At 62.1% G+C, this 17,550-nt stretch overlaps 3 protein-coding genes across 3 annotated transcripts; all 3 read right to left on the bottom strand.

Annotated features, from left to right (window-relative positions):
- Window positions 1-8: 8 nt before the first annotated feature.
- CHLRE_10g445800v5 (uncharacterized protein) lies at window positions 9-5,140 on the bottom strand. Its single transcript, XM_043066883.1, has 7 exons — window positions 4,948-5,140; window positions 4,519-4,586; window positions 4,304-4,400; window positions 4,147-4,185; window positions 3,951-4,055; window positions 2,288-3,825; window positions 9-1,969 (listed from the first exon to the last, which is right to left on the bottom strand). Exons 1-7 carry the CDS (start codon window positions 5,053-5,055, stop codon window positions 853-855), a joined length of 3,072 nt encoding a protein of 1,023 aa, XP_042920280.1. The 5' UTR covers window positions 5,056-5,140; the 3' UTR covers window positions 9-852.
- Window positions 5,141-5,417: 277 nt separating this feature from the next.
- On the bottom strand, window positions 5,418-7,360 carry CHLRE_10g445750v5 (uncharacterized protein). Its single transcript, XM_043066882.1, has one exon. The coding sequence runs from the start codon at window positions 7,275-7,277 to the stop codon at window positions 6,984-6,986; it is 294 nt and encodes a 97-aa protein (XP_042920279.1). The 5' UTR covers window positions 7,278-7,360; the 3' UTR covers window positions 5,418-6,983.
- Window positions 7,361-8,348: 988 nt separating this feature from the next.
- CHLRE_10g445700v5 (uncharacterized protein) lies at window positions 8,349-17,520 on the bottom strand. The gene is made up of 10 exons (XM_043066881.1): window positions 16,925-17,520; window positions 15,663-16,796; window positions 15,340-15,475; window positions 14,187-15,208; window positions 13,852-14,016; window positions 13,651-13,710; window positions 13,398-13,530; window positions 13,053-13,255; window positions 12,874-12,930; window positions 8,349-12,762 (listed from the first exon to the last, which is right to left on the bottom strand). Exons 2-10 carry the CDS (start codon window positions 16,728-16,730, stop codon window positions 9,511-9,513), a joined length of 6,096 nt encoding a protein of 2,031 aa, XP_042920278.1. The 5' UTR covers window positions 16,731-16,796; window positions 16,925-17,520; the 3' UTR covers window positions 8,349-9,510.
- Window positions 17,521-17,550: the final 30 nt, after the last annotated feature.

Below are 17,550 nucleotides of genomic sequence, written 5' to 3'. Positions count from 1 at the left end.
GCGCGGTCTGTGGCTTTCGCCAACGCGGCGCCAACCAGACGCTACCAGCCTTGGGCACAGCGTCAACCGCAGCGGCAATGTTACCGTCGCCTACCATTCACGCCTTCCATTCTAGTGACCTCTTACGAATTGCCATGCCCTCAGATTTGTCGTCCCTGTGATTGGGAAGGGTAAATACCACCTGCTACCTGCCCTATGGCTGAATGGCCTTCCTGCACCTGCTGCTGTGGATGCAGGGTCCTGCTCCTAGCTTCTACATTGCCAACCTATGCTGCCGCTGACCCACAAACCGCACAAAAGATGTCAAGCACCTGCTGCCTCTGTGAATGCCGAACAAAAGCTGACCGCCTACCTACCGGTTCCACCAGCAGATGCCGGCATTGCCACAGTCCCAGCTCCCTCGGTACCACACAGAGCAAATGCCCGTTGTCTAGACACCAATACACAACCACAATGTTCCATGGACATACTGTAGGTGCGCATTGCCACCGACTGAGGGTTCGTCCTGTCAGATGCTTGTTGTGCCGCGTGCACGTGCGTTTATGGATGCTATTGCGCAACCTGTTCTGTTCTTGTCGTGACCGTCACGATGTGGCATTCCCCAACCAGTGCCGCATGCCTTGCGGCTGAGAGCGGCTGCCTCTGAGCTGTAGCCCCCAAGCACCAATGAATGAACGCAGAAAGGAATAGGTTAGCACCCATCCAAGAATCGGTACACTGACAGTATCAGCCAGTCAGGCCGCCGCCGCGGCCACCCTCTCGGGTGGAACTCCCACCTACAGTCCCCGGCGGCAAAGCAAAAACACCATCTGCCTGTCGTCCCGAAGCCTGTTCACCATTTGAAACTGTATGTCAGCACACAGTTCGACGGGCCCCTAGTGCAGGGCTTGTCAGGAAGAATGAGCAGTCCAGGTCCCGCATCTCGTCGCCCAGCGAGCCGGCATCGCCCAGGTCGGGCATGTCCAGCATCTCAAAGCCCTGCAGCGAGGTGCCGCGGCTGGGCAGCTCCGCAGCCAGCGACCGCAGGTCCGCCAGCGGCGTGCCCTCGTCCATGGCCATTACAGCCGTCAGCGCGGATGCCGAGCCCGGCGGGATGTGCACGCCTGCCTGCAGCAGCTGCGCCGCCGCAGGCGGCGGCGCGCGCACGCGCGGCACGGCCTTGCCGGCTAGCGGGGTGAGGCCAGCCGACTCCAGGCAGCCAAAAGGGAAAGAGCTGTCCGCAATCGAGCTCGCCTTGGCGCTGCCGGGGAAAGGTACTCGCAGCGTGACGGTCGCGTCCACGTCCTCACAGCCCGGCCCGTGCGCCAAGGTGTGGGACAGCGCTTTGGGCTCCGCTTTGACCAGCGGCTGGGCGGTGTCACCAGATGCCGCCGCGCTTGGCGCCAGCGCCGGAAGTGCCGTTTCCATACCCGGCTCAGCCTTGATCTGCTGTATGGTGGGGCCAGGCTGCGCACTGGCGGCACCCACCTTTGTGGTTACGCCTGCGTCGGTGGCTGTCACAGCTGCCGCTGCCGCCGTGTCCGAACCTGCCTGCAAGTTCCCGTAGATGACGGCCTCGTCCGCCTCATCCAGCTGGAGGTCGAGGTCCGCCACATCCACGTCACCACCGTCCAGGAAGAAGCTCTCCACCATGCTGGCGAAGTCGTCAGCCGGGGGCACAGGCAGCTGCTGTTGCTTCAGCGTTGGAGGCTGGGGCTGGCTCTGGCTGATGGTTGGCACGGCTGCAGTGCTGTGTGCCTGCGGCGGCAGCACCTTGCCGCTGCTAGCGGCGCGCTTAACAGGGGGCTGGACGGCACCACAAGCAGCAGCGCTCGCGGCCAAAGGCTTGTGGCACTGCATGGGTGCTGCGCCGGCGGACGCAGGTGGCAGCGGGGGCATGCCATGCAGCGCGGGGCCAACCGGGGACACCAGACCGGGTCCGGGAGGGGGCCGGCCGTGCGGCCCCAATACTGGTGGCATCATGGGGTACCTGCAGGTGGAAGGGATGAATACAATGCATGGTATTAGGAAGCACGAACGTTTGCAAGTGTTCGCTGTCGTGAACTGGGTTCGGTCTGCCCCATTCCCGCATGGGATACAACACGGGCTCCCCAGCTATAGGGACGTTGCCCATAGGCTATACGAGTATTCACATAGTAGGCAGGTTGCGCAGCTACGTAAGGTTAAGGGAGGCCCGAAGGGACGTGGCCCGTGTAATCCCAAGTCAGCGACAGCGGCCTCGCCGAGAATGTGAATCACGACATTCGCTACCCGTCCATTCAAATATCCTGCCCTGACGCACACGCACCTTCCGTAATGAGGATGCCCGGGCACCCCGGTTGTAGCAGGCGCAGAGCCGAGCCCGGCCGCACAGCCCCCCTCGTCCCGGTCCGGCTGGCTGCCCGCGCATGCTGCGCCCGAAGGTCCCGTCGGCGACGGGTAGCGGCTCATGGGGCCCGGGTAACCGTATGGCGGCGGGTAGCCCCAGTACGGATACGAGTAGTACGGGTCGTAGTACCCAGGATAAGAGGCGTAAGGGTCGATGGGGCCGTAACCTGGCTGGTAGGGGTAGGCGTATGTCGAGCCTCCGGGGCCTCCGGGTATGGTCTGATGTTGTTGTCCCGGCTGCGAAGGGCTTGGAGCTGAGACACCGCTGCCTGGCGGCGGCATAGAGGTCGTGGTCTGCGGGCCCGCTGCGTCGGCCGAGGTAGCCCCTGGTGCCAACGAAGGAGGATGCGCCTGGTGCTGCTGGTTGGCGCTGCCCGCCTGTGATGCAGAGGCTACGGCAACAGCAGCTGCGGCTGCCGCAGCTACGCTCTCGGCACTCCGCTGCTGTGCTGCTTGCATGTCAGCGGTGCGCGGCAGGGGTGGTAGCGACTGGGCAGAGGGGAAGGGGATGGATGGCAACATGGTTGGTGCGGATGTGCACGGCCGCAGCCCGGTACCAGACGCAACGGACCCCGGCACGGAGGATGTAGCCGTGTTGACTGTCGCGGGTGGTGGTGGAGGGTAGTAAGGTGAGTTGTGTAGGCTGGCGTAGTGCGGATAGCCTGGATGGGAAGGCGGCAGCGGTGGCCGGTCCGAGGACGGCGGGTGGGAGGGCGGCCACGAAGTATGCGGCTCCAGCTGGTTAACTGGGGAAATCAGACCCGCTCCGACGGCTGTTGGCGGCTGGCCGTAGAAGTACGGTGACATTTGGTGCAGTGCAGGAGGCGCAGATGCGGCGCCCAGGAAGCCAGGGCCGCCAGAGCACGGGCCGGAAGAGCTGCCCGGTGGCGGCAGGGACGGCAGGGGAGGCAGCGGCGGCAGCGCCTTGCCGGCGCCCAAGCCGCAGCCGTCCGGCGCCGAGGTGGGCGTGGGCGAGGGCATGCGCGAGGGCGGCGGTGCTGGTGGCGGCAGCATCCATGCCGCCGCGTTGTTTGCGGACACAGGGATGGGCAGCGACTCGCCCGGGGCACGCTGCAATAGGATTGGCAGCGCCCGCCCCTCCGAGTCCTCCCCGAACACCATGCGCACTGCCGCGCGGACGCTGGTGCCCGAGGAGCCGCCGCCTGTAGAGACGGTGCGCGCGTGGCTGCCGCCCAGGCCGCTGGCCAGGCTCATGGAGTGGCCCGTGAAGCTGCTGGAGCGTACCGCGCGCACCCCAGCGCCAGCGCCACCCAGCTCCTGTGTCCGGCTGCTGTACTTTGACGCCGGCGAGTTGGTGGTCGTCGTGGTGGTTTCGGAGGCGGTGGGGAAGCATGCGCCTGTGGCTGTGGCGAAGCCGAAGAAGCTGCCGCCCGCGGTCTCTGAGTCGGAGGGCCGGCGCACCTTGGGCGCACGCATCACGAAGGGCGGATCGTCGTCCTACGAGTAGTGGGGGGTGGGGGAGGCAGACTGAGACCCGTGATTCGGCAACCGTGCAACAGGCTTGCTCCATTTTCCAAGCAAGGAGGCATGTGCAAACGCGCTACAGTCTTTCATGCACGCACCTGCGCGCTAATGGCCGACATGCTCCTCGCACGCAATGACGGCTGCTGAGAGTGGCCTCCACAGGACCGTGTGGCCTCCGAACGGCAGTTTCCCTCCACGCCATCCTGTGCGCGCCAAAGGGTGTTATCCAAGTGAGTTGCAAAATTAGCAATGGCACCGGCCTCGCGCAAACGGAATTTGATGCCGTAGCCTCACCTTCTTGGCAGCCCTGTAGGCCTTGAAGTACGACCGAACCTGTTGATGCAAGCGTGGATGTGTTGTATAATGCTGACATCAACAGCATATGCCAAGGTCAAGCGGGAACGCTAGTTGTAGTCTGCATGGACTTGCGGGTGCTGACATGCCCACGTACCTGCTCCAGGGAGCGCAAACATTTTGAGTGGGTGCGCGTCTCCTCCCAGCTCGGCTTGCTGGTTCCCCAGCACGCATCAGCACAGTCCTCGTACCACCTACAGCACATAACGTGGCAATGCTCACGCCAAGGGGCATTGCTCGGTACCGCTCGGGCCTACGGGCAACCATATGGAAGTCAACGACGAGCTCTGACCTTGACAGCGCACAGCTTACCGCTTGACTTCATGGACACCAGGGCGCCTCCCACTCTCCTCCCAAAATGTCCGGTACCAGTTGTTGAACTGTGGAACGGGGATTGGGGAAGGGCAGGGGCGGTCAGGGGCGGGGTCCAGACCCAGAAGCTGGCGGCACCGCGGTAGGGGGAGGGGGGTGGCGCTTAGTGGCGCACCGATAGCAACGCAGCATAACGCCACGTCACTCCTATGCGCCAGTGGCAGCTACTATAAGCAGAATGGCCTATCAAGCGCTCTTAAGAAACAGCCCGTAATGTCCAACTTCGTTGACTGCTTCGCGCCTCTCCCGCGGCAGCACTAGCGAGCTAAACCTAAAAATGACGACATAAATGCCTGTAATGATGGCTTGCAGATGGCCATCGGCGCAGTGCATCCGGCTCCAGTCAATTTGCAAGCGACACAGCCGCACCGAGTTCCAGAAGCCCATCGAGCGCCTCGCAGCTTTACCACTGCCAGAACCGCTGTTGTTTGTGCGTTTTAGCACTCTCGGCTCGAGCGCAAGGTCAAGCGCGTCCATTTCGTGTGCGCAGCTTGTCTGTCACAAACAGCTGCAGTCTTGTCGGGAATGTTGTCACGTAGTTTGTGTCTATGTCAAGGCCATAAAATGAATAGTAATTGGAAACGAGTGAAATTGAAGACGAGTGCTTGTGCTACCCCCGTCACTCCGCCTGCTCTCGCCCATCGCGGCCCATCGAGGCCGAAGTGCCCGGGCGGCCAAGCGGCCGAGCAAGCGGGTGGGCGCGCCGGTAATTATATAACTGCCCAAGGCAGGAAGTGTTAGATTGTGCACAGTTGGCACTAGAAGCACAGAGTGGCCTACCCAAGAGCGGGATACAAGCACCCCCCCCCCCCCTCCGCTCCAAATAACCCCCATCCTACCTACTTTGCCCCTTACACGTTCCCGACGGCACGTCACATGTCCACACTGTGCAAGCTCCCCTGCTAAGTGCGCTTGACACCTGCGGGTGTGACTTACTCTATAATCTATATGTAGCAACGGCCTTGGTACCACTTGGGTTTGGTGGCCCTGGGTTGCCCACTCACTGCCACTCCCGCCCCTGACAGCCACATTACTACCAGTAGCCGCAGCTTCAAGTTGTGTAGTCCCACCAGAGGCGCCCTCACTTCCTGAGTCTTGCCGGTTGCCGTACACCACGAACAGCAGGTTGACTATGCGGCCGCCAGGCTATGAGGGGACATGCAGCACGTGCTAACGAGTGGCAGGTGGATCGCCCATCTGCCGGGAAAGGCACCAGCCTGCCACCGCTTCTAAGGGGGTGACCACTCAACATGGCTCAACTGTCATAAGTGTCGTGGCACCGATCGGTTGATAACGGTATTCCGTGAACCCTGTCGTTATCTTTACCGACGGTTCATCTACCCGGTTATAACGTGATGTTGTGAAACCGTGCCATAAACCCCCGGGCTACCAAAATTCCATACCATTCCTCTAGCACCCGCTTGGTTACAGCGGTAAGCTTGCCGGCTGGTAATATTAAGGGCGGGGCTATGGGTCAACAGCTTGGACCTGGTTGACAGCCAGTTCAACAACGTCGGTACCCTTGGGCGGTACTTCGGTGACTTCAAAAGTTTTACATGGTGCTGCAGATCGCATACCAATGTTTGATCACACACACACACACACACACACACACACACACACACACACACACACACACACACACACACACACTTTAACCAATAGCTCAACTTGACAGTCGCCGATTTGCGGGGCACTTACTGATGTCCTCAAGCACTCTCTTGTTGACACTTCACAAAGTTGATCATTGGCCGGACACACAACATCGACGAGCCACATGCATGTGGCTGCTCAAAGAGGGGAGACGCCGACATGCACACCATACGTAGCCGTGCCAATACGTGTCTTTCGTACATCACAATCCAATGTCGAATAAGCCTAGTGCGTAGCAAGTCAAGCGCCCCTATTGCAGGCTTACCAACGTGGTTCGTATCCCTCCTGACTCCTGCAATGCCACTGACACCGCCGCCGCTCCACAAGCGTTACCACCGCTGCATTGGCAGTGTACGGTACTGCCAATCCCCATCAAAGGCTCCACCTGAACATCCTACAGCATGTGACTACCGTAGAGTCATACGCACTATCTTCCTTCGTGAGGGGTTTTGCTTACCGACTCATTTGGGGGTTTTGCTAACCAACTCGGATAACAACGCACTCACTTCCGATGCCGTCAACCTGTACATATAAGGCGCGGCACTGGGAGCCACCAGCACTGCGGCCCAAACCCCTGGTCCTCTGAGACCCATACCCCTGCTCCCATCTGCCTTGCTCCCCTGCGTAACTAGTGCTGACCACTGTGATGTATGTATGACGTGAGCCAGCGGCTGTGCACGCGGCGTGCAGGGGGTCCCCGGCCTTTGGCCGCCGCAACTCCCCGCGATTTGACATGAAGAATATCGCCTTCATCAAAGCCCCCGCTTAGCCAGCTCCGTCGCCAGCGCTCCCAGGGTTGCATCCACGCCCTGATTCCATTTCCGCGTCACGGTCGCACGGAGCTTGGGCCCAAAGAGAGGCTGCTCGTCATCAGCAGCGGACTTGATAGTCTCCGCTGGGGGAGCAGCCCCATATTGCTGCGCCACTTCCGAAGTTTGTCGCCAAACCTGCCGATGCGTCGAAAAGTAGACGAATGACACCACGAGTGCACCTGCACCGAATCCAAACAGTCTTTGCGCAGTCGCTGGCCGGATAACCTCGACCATTTTGGCCGCGAGACGTGAGTCGGAACGCTATTGAGTTTTAAGCGCCAAAAATGAGTTTATTATGTAGTTATGCGCTCGTGTGATTGAATATTATTGATAGCTTATGTCACGTCAACCCGAACGCCTTCGCACGCCCCCACCGGGGCCGCTCATCCCCACCCTACCCCAGTAACCCCACCACACTGAAAAGCAGGCGAAATGGCGATCTGGTGCGGGCATAAGAGGCAAACGGCTGGAGACCGGTTTCGGCGGCCGCGTCTGCCCAGGCACCTTGCCCGGGCATGGCCACGCACCCACTTTCCGCCTGACAGCCGCAGCGGGCACCGTGGCCAAGTAGTGTCGCCTTCGTACAGAATCATGAGTACCGTAGTTACCATGCATCTCACGTGGATGAAATGCCTAGCTCACCCTTGAGCTCACCCACAGCCACAGCTTCAGGGCTTGCATCTTCCAGGGGTAGGCTGCCGCCGCTGGCGAGAGGGGCCCCTAACAGCGTTCTCGGGCACAGCATTCAGGGGCCCCAAAATGCCCAACTTTTAGCGCTTGGGCGGTTGGGATGTTGGGGTGCGACACGTCTCGCCTGACCAGAACGTGCCGCAAGTTGCGAACCGGTGCTTGCGCGCCGGAGGAGAACGCATGTGTATGTACCATGCGTACGTAAAACTCGTGTGTGTACTTTACACGGGTGCAACTGGACGGTCGCTATTTGTTCACAAACATGTTGACAACACGGCTGTGGTCCAGTCGGCCCTGCGAGCTTCCCGTGGCACATGTTAATAGAGCTCACTGAAAGCAGTCAAATGACAGGCAAATGACACCCACCATCCTGGAAGAAAACAGAGGAAATTCAGGGGGTTTACGACTTTACGGCACGGTGCGGCACGGATGGTCAGGGGGGTTCGGGAGGTTTTGCAGGGTGGGGTCTGGAACAGTTGTTCGTACCCCCCCCCTCTCCCTGCTCTGGCCACGCGGCACGCGCAGTGCATTGCCCCAACCTGCAGCGTAGGCAGCTGGCGCCATGCCTTGATTGCACCCAGTGTGATCGCCTTCGCAAGGAGAGTCGGCCCAATGAATTCACGTTAGTCTGACACAAGAGCCCATTGCTGGTTTGCTGAGCCAGTGCCGTGTGCATTTAGCAGCTCCCAGTCTTGATGCACGCCAAGCCGGCACCCAGTGTTCCCCTCATACATCATGCGTCCATGTCCAGCTTCTCAGCCGGCCGCCCCTGTCGTGTGACACTGCGTATGCGGTATGGCGCAACCTGCTAGCGTGCGGTGTGCGCCAAGGTGTTTCCGTGTGGCTTCTGCGATCCCTGCGGGCGAGGGCGCGTACATCAGCTTCACCGAGCACCCGAGGGTGACCGCGCACGCTGCATGGCCTCGCCGGGAGCGGTTCATAGCACTCAACCGCGACCAGGCTCGCTGGTTGAGAAATTAGCTAGCGCAAGGTAACAGAATGACTAGTACTCTGTGACAGACACATACCCAAATTCATCCTGAGTCCGTCCGTCCTTACGCCAAGACTGTGTCAGTCTCTCTGCAGCAGCAGCCTGCTTCTACAGCTTCCACAGCTGAATGCCGACCATGTCAAGAGAATCCTTTTGCGCTCACGACTTCATAACCGGGCAAATGCCTAGCTCATCTACAGCCACAGCTCACAACGTTGCACCCCTGCTCAAGTTGTCCGACCGATTTCATACAAACTGCATGCACACCATCCTCGTGGACGTCGAACCATACGACAACCCTTTGCTCATGCCCTTTGTCCATCCAGCAGACAAAAACTTCATCACACGTATCAACACCTGCTTGCTGTGCTGTGCACTATGGACCACACTGGCCTTCATTGTTTCGCATAATAAGTAGCCCCGCGGCCTGGTGAGCTCTGGCTCCCTTGAACACCACCATCACGCAGCTGCCACTACAGGCGCTACACGGTCTGCTTAGGCAACTCAAAATCCTGTCGTTGCTACAGAGTATATGCGACTGTCATGCAGGATAACGCACATTGAGCAGATGATTGCATAGGTGCACATGCACATGTGACACACGGGCTACCATTCTCATCAACCACAGTGTTATGCTCCTTGTCGCAGGTAAGCAATCGCGCTGAATAGTGGGGTCTCACGAACACTGATACAATCGTTCGTTAGGGTTGTTTCCAAAATCCTGCGTTCGTGGCGCAACGCCACGCATTATGGCGACAGCAACGCTAAGTTGCTTGGGCACCAGATCTAGCGATCCTCCTCCTCGTCGCCCTCCAAAATTGCATCCCGCTGCAGACCTTGAGGCAGGCAGCCGCCTTCGCGATCACGGTCACGGAACCCCGCCGCGCCGCCGGGGCTACCAGGCTGCGGCCCGTAGCTGCCATGCGAGGCTGCTGCACCTGCGCCTTCGTACGCCACAGCGCTCAGCCGTCGCAGCGACGAGGACGTGCCAACGGGCGGCAGTGCGGACGACTGGCCGCCACCGGTGGCCAAGCTCGACGCGCTCATGACGGCCAGCTGCGGCGCCGCGACAGGCATGCCCTGGCCGCTCCCGTGCGGCCAGCCCTGTCCACTGGACGCAGACATGGCCGCAGGCGCCGTGTTGCTGTCCGGCAGCTGTGCATACGCTAGCGGCTGCAGGGCCATGGCGGCTGCCAGCGGCCCCGCGCCAGCGCTCTGATACGACAGCGACATGTCCGGTCCCATGGAGCCGGTGGGAGGCCCCATGGCCGCGTTGCTGCCGCGCCCGTGCATCGCCACTGATGTGCCGCCTGCGCCTGCGCCGCCGCCGCCGCCCAGCATCAGGCTGTTGTCGGCAGTCACCGAGCCCAAGCCCGGCGTGTCCGCCACGGAGCCATGCACACCTTCCATGTCACCTGACACCGGCGCTGGGGCGTAGCAGCTGGCTCCCATGGGATTATGCGAGGCCGTGAGAGACACGTACGGCATGTAGTATGCCACACCGCCGACTGGCGTCTGGTAATGGGGGCCGGCGGCGGTGAAATAGTAGGCTCCCTCAAAGCCCGCAGGCGATACAGCGTACGCCATCGGCGAACCTTGGGAGGGGCCCGGAAGAGATGATGCCAAATGCACCGGGCCAGCTCCAGGCTGGGCTCGGCTGGGCTCTGCTGCGCCTGCACTCGGCGCCACCGCTTGCCCGCTGGCTAACTGTTCGGCAGAGTGGACGTGGGCAGTGCCCATCGAAGCCGACACCGCCGCCGATATAGCTTGCTGAACGTCAGCATGGTTACCGCTGCCGTCGCCGCCTTGCGTCACGCTGCTGCCGATGACCGGAGCGGGAGGCAGGCCGCCGAGAATGCTGTGGCTGCGTGCCAGGTCCGCTGACGTGGCCGTCCCGCGGAAGCCCGCCCAGGCTGACATCAGCACCGGCATGGGCACGCCGCCCTGGGGTGGCATCGCCGCCATGGCCATTGAAGGGCCCATAGCCGTGCCGCCTACCGTGCCGTTGGGCCCTTGGAACTGCATCGACTGGCCCGGCGGCGGCATAGGTGTAGGCTGGTGCACAGGAGGAGGCTGGGCATGCAGCAGCATCCCCGCGTTGTAGTCCGGAGCGGCGCCGGCAGCCCAAGCGTCGCCGCCTGCTGCGGCTGGCAGCTGCAGCGGCCACAGCTGCGGAATCGTATAGATGGAGGGCTGCTGCTGCTGCGCGGTGGCCGCCTCACCCGGTGTTGCGTGGTTTGCGTTCTGCTGGGTGTCTAGCGCCACACCTGCTGCCGATGCTGCTGCAGCGGGAAAGGTTGGCGGCATGCCTGGCGCGAGGTGTGTCTGCGGCGGGAGCACTTGCGTGCCATGCAAGGGCCCAGCCAACACCGCCATCCCGTTACCCGTGCCGGGTGCGCTTGTGGCGACGGAGCAGGTTGGCGAGTTGAAAGTCATGTAGGCGCCCGGCGGCATCCCGGCAGGCATCATCATCGGGTACATGACCATGTTTGGCAGCACGGGGTTGGGCGGCGGGCTGCCGACAGTCGGCGGCGGCCCGCTGTTGCCACGGACCAGGGGAGGCAGCGGCTGGCCGTCGACAGGCTTGGCGCGGTCCGGCCCATGTTGAGTGGTGGACGGGGCGCTGCTGGTCCCCGGCAAGCTGCCCCGCGCGGGCGGCTGCCCCGCTACCGGCTTTTGCGCTGCTGACGCGGCCACAGCTGCCGCCTGGACAAGCTGGGTGGATGCTGTGAAGGGGTACAGCTGCGGTTGCTGAGGCCGCGGCGGCATGGCGGGCGGCACCGTGAAGCTGCTAGTGTCCGGCTGCACGCCAGAGGGTGTGGCGGTGACCGCGTTGCGGCCAGGCGCAGGAGGCGCGGTACCCACACGCATATGCGGTACCGTCGTGCCACCTGGAATCCGCAGTGTTGTAGGCACCGTATGCTGCCCCTGCCCGTGACCAAAGTGCGCAGCTGCTGCAACGGCAGGTGCCTGCGTCTCTGCGCCTACCACTACTGGTCCAGCCGCCGACGGCCTGGCTACGCTGGCAGTGGCCGCCCCTGACCATGAGTTGCCTGCAGGCCCGGCAGCCGCGCCGACTGCCGCTGCGGGGTGCTGGGCCAGCTGCTGATGCTGTTGCTGCTGTTGCTGCATGGCAGCTGCTGGAGCCACGACAACACCTGGCACCGGCCCAATGCTGCTGCCGTACCCGCTGCTTCTCCGGTGCCCTGCCCACGCCGGGGGTCCTGCCACGCCGTTCCTTGGCGTGGCCACCAGCACGCTGCTGCCGCTCTCTGAGATGGGGCCCTGCAAGCTGCTGCATGATGGGCTCATTGGCAGGCCCGCCACGCCGACTGCCATGGCCTGCCCGCCGGGGTGGAAGGGCCCCGAGCCGAGCGTCTGAGGCGACGCTGTGTACGGGTAAGGGTGTCCCATTCCACCGTGCGCGGCCGGCGGCATTTGCCCACTAGCGGAGTTGTGTGCCTGCGGCTGTGCAAACACGGCTGTCTGCTGATGGATGTATGATTGAAACGCCTGCGCCTGCGCGTGCAGGTGGTGATGGTGGTGGTGGTGATGATGATGGTGATGCGGGTTATGTTGGCCCAGCACCGCGGCTGCGTGCTGCTGCAAGTGCTGTTGGTGCCGCTGGTGCTGCTGCATGTGCTGTATTTGCCCGGGTGTGTAGTGCGGGTACACGGCTTGTAGCATCTGGTAATGCTGAGCTGGTGACAGCATGATCGGCGAAACAGGCATGGAGGCACCCGGCAGTGGCCCGGCCATGGCGCCGGCGCGGCCACCACTACTGCCATAGGGCAGGCCCGCAGCCGCAGCAGCCTGGGATGCTGAGGCGTTGCTACTGCTAGCATGCCCACCTGCGCTGCCGGCATGCGTTGCGGCCGCCAGCGAGATTGCGTACGCCGTAGCCGCTGCCGTGCCGACGTCGTGACCGACACGCTGTCCGCTGCCCGTCATCATTGGGCCACCGGGGCCCGACATGACTGCTGAGCGACCGTCCGGTCCCGTGGAGCCGCGCAACGAGGACATGGCCACTGCCGCCGCCTGCAGCGAGATACACCCGCTTCAGTTGATGTGGCAAACAAAGACAAAACGGCCAGTTTACTGACCTTACTTAACATGTTCTGCATAGGCTTCCTGGTGACCCTTACATACCTGGGACGCGCCTTCATTGCGCACCACTGTCTCAATGACGCCCAGCACGCGGGCCACCTGCAGCGGTTCATGGAAGATCCACGTACCTCATAATTCTGCACACACAGCTCGTGCGGGCCCTAAAGTAACGCACTTAGTGGAACTATTTGGCACATGCCCGTGGCCCTACCCACACGCACCTTGGTGAAGCTCGGCCGCTGGCGCTTGTCAAAGGACATGCATGCGTCACCTAGCTTGCGCACCATGGGGTGCGCATCCGCGGGCCACTCCAGCTGCAGGGCGCCGGTGCACACGCCCACCCACATGCGGCCGGGGTGTACGTCGGCAAAGGGCCGCTCGCCGGTAATGAGCTGCCACAGAATCACGCCGAATGAGTAGATATCTGCATACAACAGAGTCTGTCAGTACGCCGTTTGGAGCCCATTGGAGTCGGCCGACTTGCAGTGTGCAGATACTGCAAATTGTGCTGCACCATGCATGCTCAGTACGGTTGGCCAGCAAGACATAACGATGGCAGAACTGACCTGCCGCGGGGCAAAGCGAGCCGTTGAGCACCTCTGGCGCCATGTAGGCGATGGTGCCGGTGGCGTCCGTGTCGCATTCTAACGAGCCGCGCTCCGCCATCTGCACAATCTTTGATAGCCCAAAGTCCGCCACCTGCCGGAGAAAGAGGCACGCGTAATTGTGATGGACTGGAACCTCGTGCATGCAAGTGAAGCTCAGTCGGCGGTTCCATCTATACGGCACAACAACAACAATGGCATCGGCGCGACACACCTTGGCAATAAAGCCGCGGCGATCTGAGCGGCTGCTCTTCAGCAGCACATTGGCAGGTTTCTGCGAAATGGAAAACAAGAGTTCGAAGACAGCACGTTGCATCCGAACGCATGATCTTGCGCGCCAGTCGTCATTGCCGCGGCAACACCTTTTCCGCAGTTAGTATGCCCGAGCCCACGCAACCATACAGTCATCACGCACCAGGTCGCCGTGCACAATCTGGCTTGCGTGCAAATGGCACATGCCCTGTGCGATCTCGCGCGCCGTGCGCAGCATGGCGCGCAAAGCCACGCGCGCGTTCCACCTGGCTGAGGCCCGGAAGATGTTCTTGTCGATGGCGCGCTGCAGGCTGCCGCGGTCGCAGTACTGCAGGCAGTAGGTGGAAGCAACAGCCGGGCGATCAGGTACAGCGGCAGCGCAATCAGGATAACCCAAGCATGCAGGTAACTTGTGTAGAAGTTTGCAGCGGAGGCAGTATGCACTAAATTTCCGGTGCCTAGCTGGAATGCTCATTGACCTTGGAAGAATACCCTCACCTCCATTATGATCTGCGTCAGGAAGTCGCGCGGCTTGGCGCGGATCTGGCCCAGCAGCGTGCGGTACTTGGACAGCGCGTAGGGCTCGCCGTCAAGCGGCGAGATGTGCGGCGCTCCAAACCCGTCTCCACTCTGGAACGACTCATTGCCGTCCGTGTCCACCGCCAGGCGCTCGTCGCTAGCCCCAGCGGCGCCAGCTGCGGCACCTGGCGAGGCGCCCGCATTCGCACCTCCCTCGGACGCCTGAGGCTGAGGCCGATGCTGGTGTGCTTTCAGGGCCTCTGGGTGTCCCTGTGGCACCCGCGTGTGCATACCAGAACCCAGAGCAACGGGCCCGTTGGCTGGATTGCAAAGCATCGGTACCACCAGCGGCAGCGACAGCGGCGTCGCTATCTGGTCGCCCACCGCCGCCGCGTCCAGCTGCTGTGGGTCGTCGTCCTCCATGTCCAATGCGATGGCAGCGGTGCCGCGCGGCACCAGCACAGGCACCTGCCCCTGTGCCGAGGAGGCCGAGTCCACCTGCTGCAGCAGCGACGCGGGCGAGCCCTTGAGACTGCCCCCGCCGCTGGCATGCTCCAGCGCAGCGCCCGCTCCGCCCCGGCCGCCCAGGATAGTGTTGGTGGCGCTCAGGGGCGGCGTTAGGGGGCGCGGCGCCGCGGCCGCTGCGGCGGCACCCGACGTCGCTGCAATCAACACCCGACTGCGGCTGGGCACCGCAGTTACCAAAGGGGACGCTCCACCGCCGCCGGCGTGAAATGTGTCTGCCGCCGCATCCGTGGCTGCGCATCCGCCCAGACACCCACTACCGTGGCACGCCTTGCACTGCTGGTGCCCGTGCTGGTCCTTGCGGTCCTCCCGGTGGTGCTGGTGCGTCTGAGAGTGCCGACCGTCTGCTCGCGGCAGGCCACCCCGGCTAGCTGCGCCTGCTCCTGCTTCCAAGTGAAGGTCGCCAGGCCCAACAAAGAAGTCAGGCGTCAGCTCCACCACTTTGCATGCGAACGTTTGGACCACATTCGGGTGCGCTGCGAAGGACAGTGAAGGCACGTGGCTTAGTCGAAAATGAGGTGCGGTTTTGACTACAGGGTTGCCTTGGTGTGCCACAGCCGGTACCCCCGAAACTAGCGATTATCATGTGCTTGCATCACCAGCTTACCCAAAAGCTTGGAGAGTAGCGCTTCTGTTGCGCTAATTTGCAGCTGCTGTGTGGAGGAGCTGACCAGATACTTGATGGCCACATTGGCACCTTGCCATACGCCCCTGTACACGACGCCGAAACTGCCGGCGCCCACCTGTCAAGTGAAGGAGTGAGGCAGGCGGCGCGTGGATACTCGGGTGCATTCCGCAGCAAGGGCGTCCCACTCACGGCATGACCGCCTGTCTACCGCAGCCAACAGACCTCAGCGCACGCAACTATGCGGCGCGTACACCGTGGCTCTGCTTGCCAGAACAGCACTAGCAGCCGGCATCGCTGCGCACCTTTTCCAGGTTGTCGACCTCAATGGGCCGGCCGCCCAGCCCCGCCTGCTGTTCAGACATCAACTGTTGCCGCAACTGCTCCACTGCCGTGGTGCTGACGTGCCCCGTATCGGCGTTCAGGACGCTGGAGAGGCCGCCCTGAAGCGACTGGTAGCGTGACAGCTCACCCGACGCCACAAATGATGACCCCACCGGCCGCGTGCAGCCCTCGCTGAGGATAGAGCTGAGGATGTCGGGGCCGGCCGTGAGGATGCCCCCGCCGCCCTGCAGCAGCCGCGACTCCAACTGCATGGACGCGGCCATGCTGGGCAGCGCGGGCAGATGCGCCGACGCCAGCTCCACCGTGTTGGTGCGGACCATGCTGAAGCTACTGGCGGCGCTCACAACCACCCCGGCGCCCGACGCCAGCTGCTGCACGGCTGCCAGTGGCACCGCCGCCAGGTTGCTGACGCAGGTGGACACCTCCGGCCCCCCACTGATAAGCCCGCTGCTGCCAGTCCCGCGCGGCCCAAGCAGCGACGGCTTGCGGATGACAGGCCCGCCGGGGGAGTTGGTGCGCCGGTAGTTGGAGACAAGCTGGGCAACCTGTGCGGCGTCCTGACTGCCGCTGGTAAAGATCGGAGACACAGCTGCTTGCTGTGCGCGCTGCTGCTGCAGCCGTTGCTGCTGCTGCTGCTGCTGCTGCTGCTGCACCAGACCCTGCTGCTGGGCATCCTGCTGCCGGCTGTCGCTGCCCCCAGCCGGCAGGCCTGGCGCAACGTCAGCTGCCTGAACAGACGGCGTCAGGGCGGTGCCTGCGCACGGTAGCTGAGGGTCCAGCTCCGATGTTGTGTGTGCAACTGCCGTTGGCGACTGCCGCTCGCTGCTACGCGAGATGTCGAGGGCCAGGTCGAGGCTGCCACTTGCACACTGCTCCTTGAATTTCTCCCCTTGTGCTGGCTGGCTTGCCTGGACATCTGCCTCGCCAAGCTTCCCCCCTTGCCGTTCCGCTTGGCGAACCCCCGCCCCTGAGCGCGCCCCACGCCGTCCAAATATGGAGGGGAAGCAGGCGCATTTTGCCTCCTCCATGGGCTACGCGCAGGCCAGCACTGGCCCGCTTCAGGATTTCATTTTCCGCTTCATTCCTCCACAGCCCTGTCCCCACGAGGCAGGAGGTCACTTGGCTTCGTTCAATATAGAAGACAGTGTTAACGGACTTGTGCTTGTAGAGCCGCAAGCGGTAGAGTCCCCCGCGAGAAACGTAAAACGCCAGGGCTGCTCACCTGTAAACAACTGTGCTACTATCTATCTTATAGCTTGAGCATTGCGGCGACCCTAGAGCGCACAAGAAATCCTAGTTGCACCCACTCGTGCGCCTATGCAGAGAGCATGCATCGCTAGGGCAGCATCATTTTTGATACTTCTCCGTTCTCGGTATAATGTAGCAGTCATGCAGCTTGCTGGCCTTGCAGGCGCGGCAGCCAAGCTTGCCCGTTTCACTTGTCTTCGCACAATGGAATGCTGTAACTGCGATACTACCGTGAATAATAGTGGGAACCTAGCACCAATCTAGCGCTTCAAGTTTACCACGGCGTTGGTTGTTGCACCCGAGCTGCCCGTCGTTCTGATGCGACACCGCTTTGCTAGCAATTGCACGCCGCTTAACAGATGAGCATGAAACCGGGTTTCCACGTGTATGCGCTAACTCTCCTGCTTAGGGACCAGGGCAGGACGCTGTCACATTGTCGCAGCTCGCCGTGCCACTGCCACTCGGCCTTGAAGGACATGAAGTTTGACTTATACACAGCTTCATTTCGAATCAGTGGCACTGAGGCTGCGCTGTCGTTTCCCGGTCCGGGATTAACCCGACAACACTGTAACCCAAGCCAACATTTCAAAGGATACGACG

Source organism: Chlamydomonas reinhardtii, chromosome 10 (genome assembly GCF_000002595.2).
Source record: "Chlamydomonas reinhardtii strain CC-503 cw92 mt+ chromosome 10, whole genome shotgun sequence".
Classification (NCBI taxonomy): domain Eukaryota; kingdom Viridiplantae; phylum Chlorophyta; class Chlorophyceae; order Chlamydomonadales; family Chlamydomonadaceae; genus Chlamydomonas; species Chlamydomonas reinhardtii.
Note: the sequence above shows the minus strand (reverse complement) of the source record. Positions and strands in the feature narration are given on the sequence as shown.

Excerpts from the sequence above, each read along its gene's own strand:
- CHLRE_10g445700v5 (XM_043066881.1), bottom strand. The coding sequence starts at position 16,730 with ATGGAGGAGGCAAAATGCGCCTGCTTCCCCTCCATATTTGGACGGCGT. Across the intron at positions 13,256-13,397 it reads CTCGCTTTGCCCCGCGGCAG|ATATCTACTCATTCGGCGTG; the intron begins GTCAGTTCTGCC and ends TGTTGTATGCAG. Across the intron at positions 12,763-12,873 it reads GCAATGAAGGCGCGTCCCAG|GCGGCGGCAGTGGCCATGTC; the intron begins GTATGTAAGGGT and ends ATCTCGCTGCAG.
- CHLRE_10g445750v5 (XM_043066882.1), bottom strand. The coding sequence starts at position 7,277 with ATGGTCGAGGTTATCCGGCCAGCGACTGCGCAAAGACTGTTTGGATTC.
- CHLRE_10g445800v5 (XM_043066883.1), bottom strand. The coding sequence starts at position 5,055 with ATGGACGCGCTTGACCTTGCGCTCGAGCCGAGAGTGCTAAAACGCACA. Across the intron at positions 4,401-4,518 it reads GGTGTCCATGAAGTCAAGCG|GTGGTACGAGGACTGTGCTG; the intron begins GTAAGCTGTGCG and ends TATGTGCTGTAG. Across the intron at positions 4,186-4,303 it reads GTTTGCGCTCCCTGGAGCAG|GTTCGGTCGTACTTCAAGGC; the intron begins GTACGTGGGCAT and ends TTGCATCAACAG.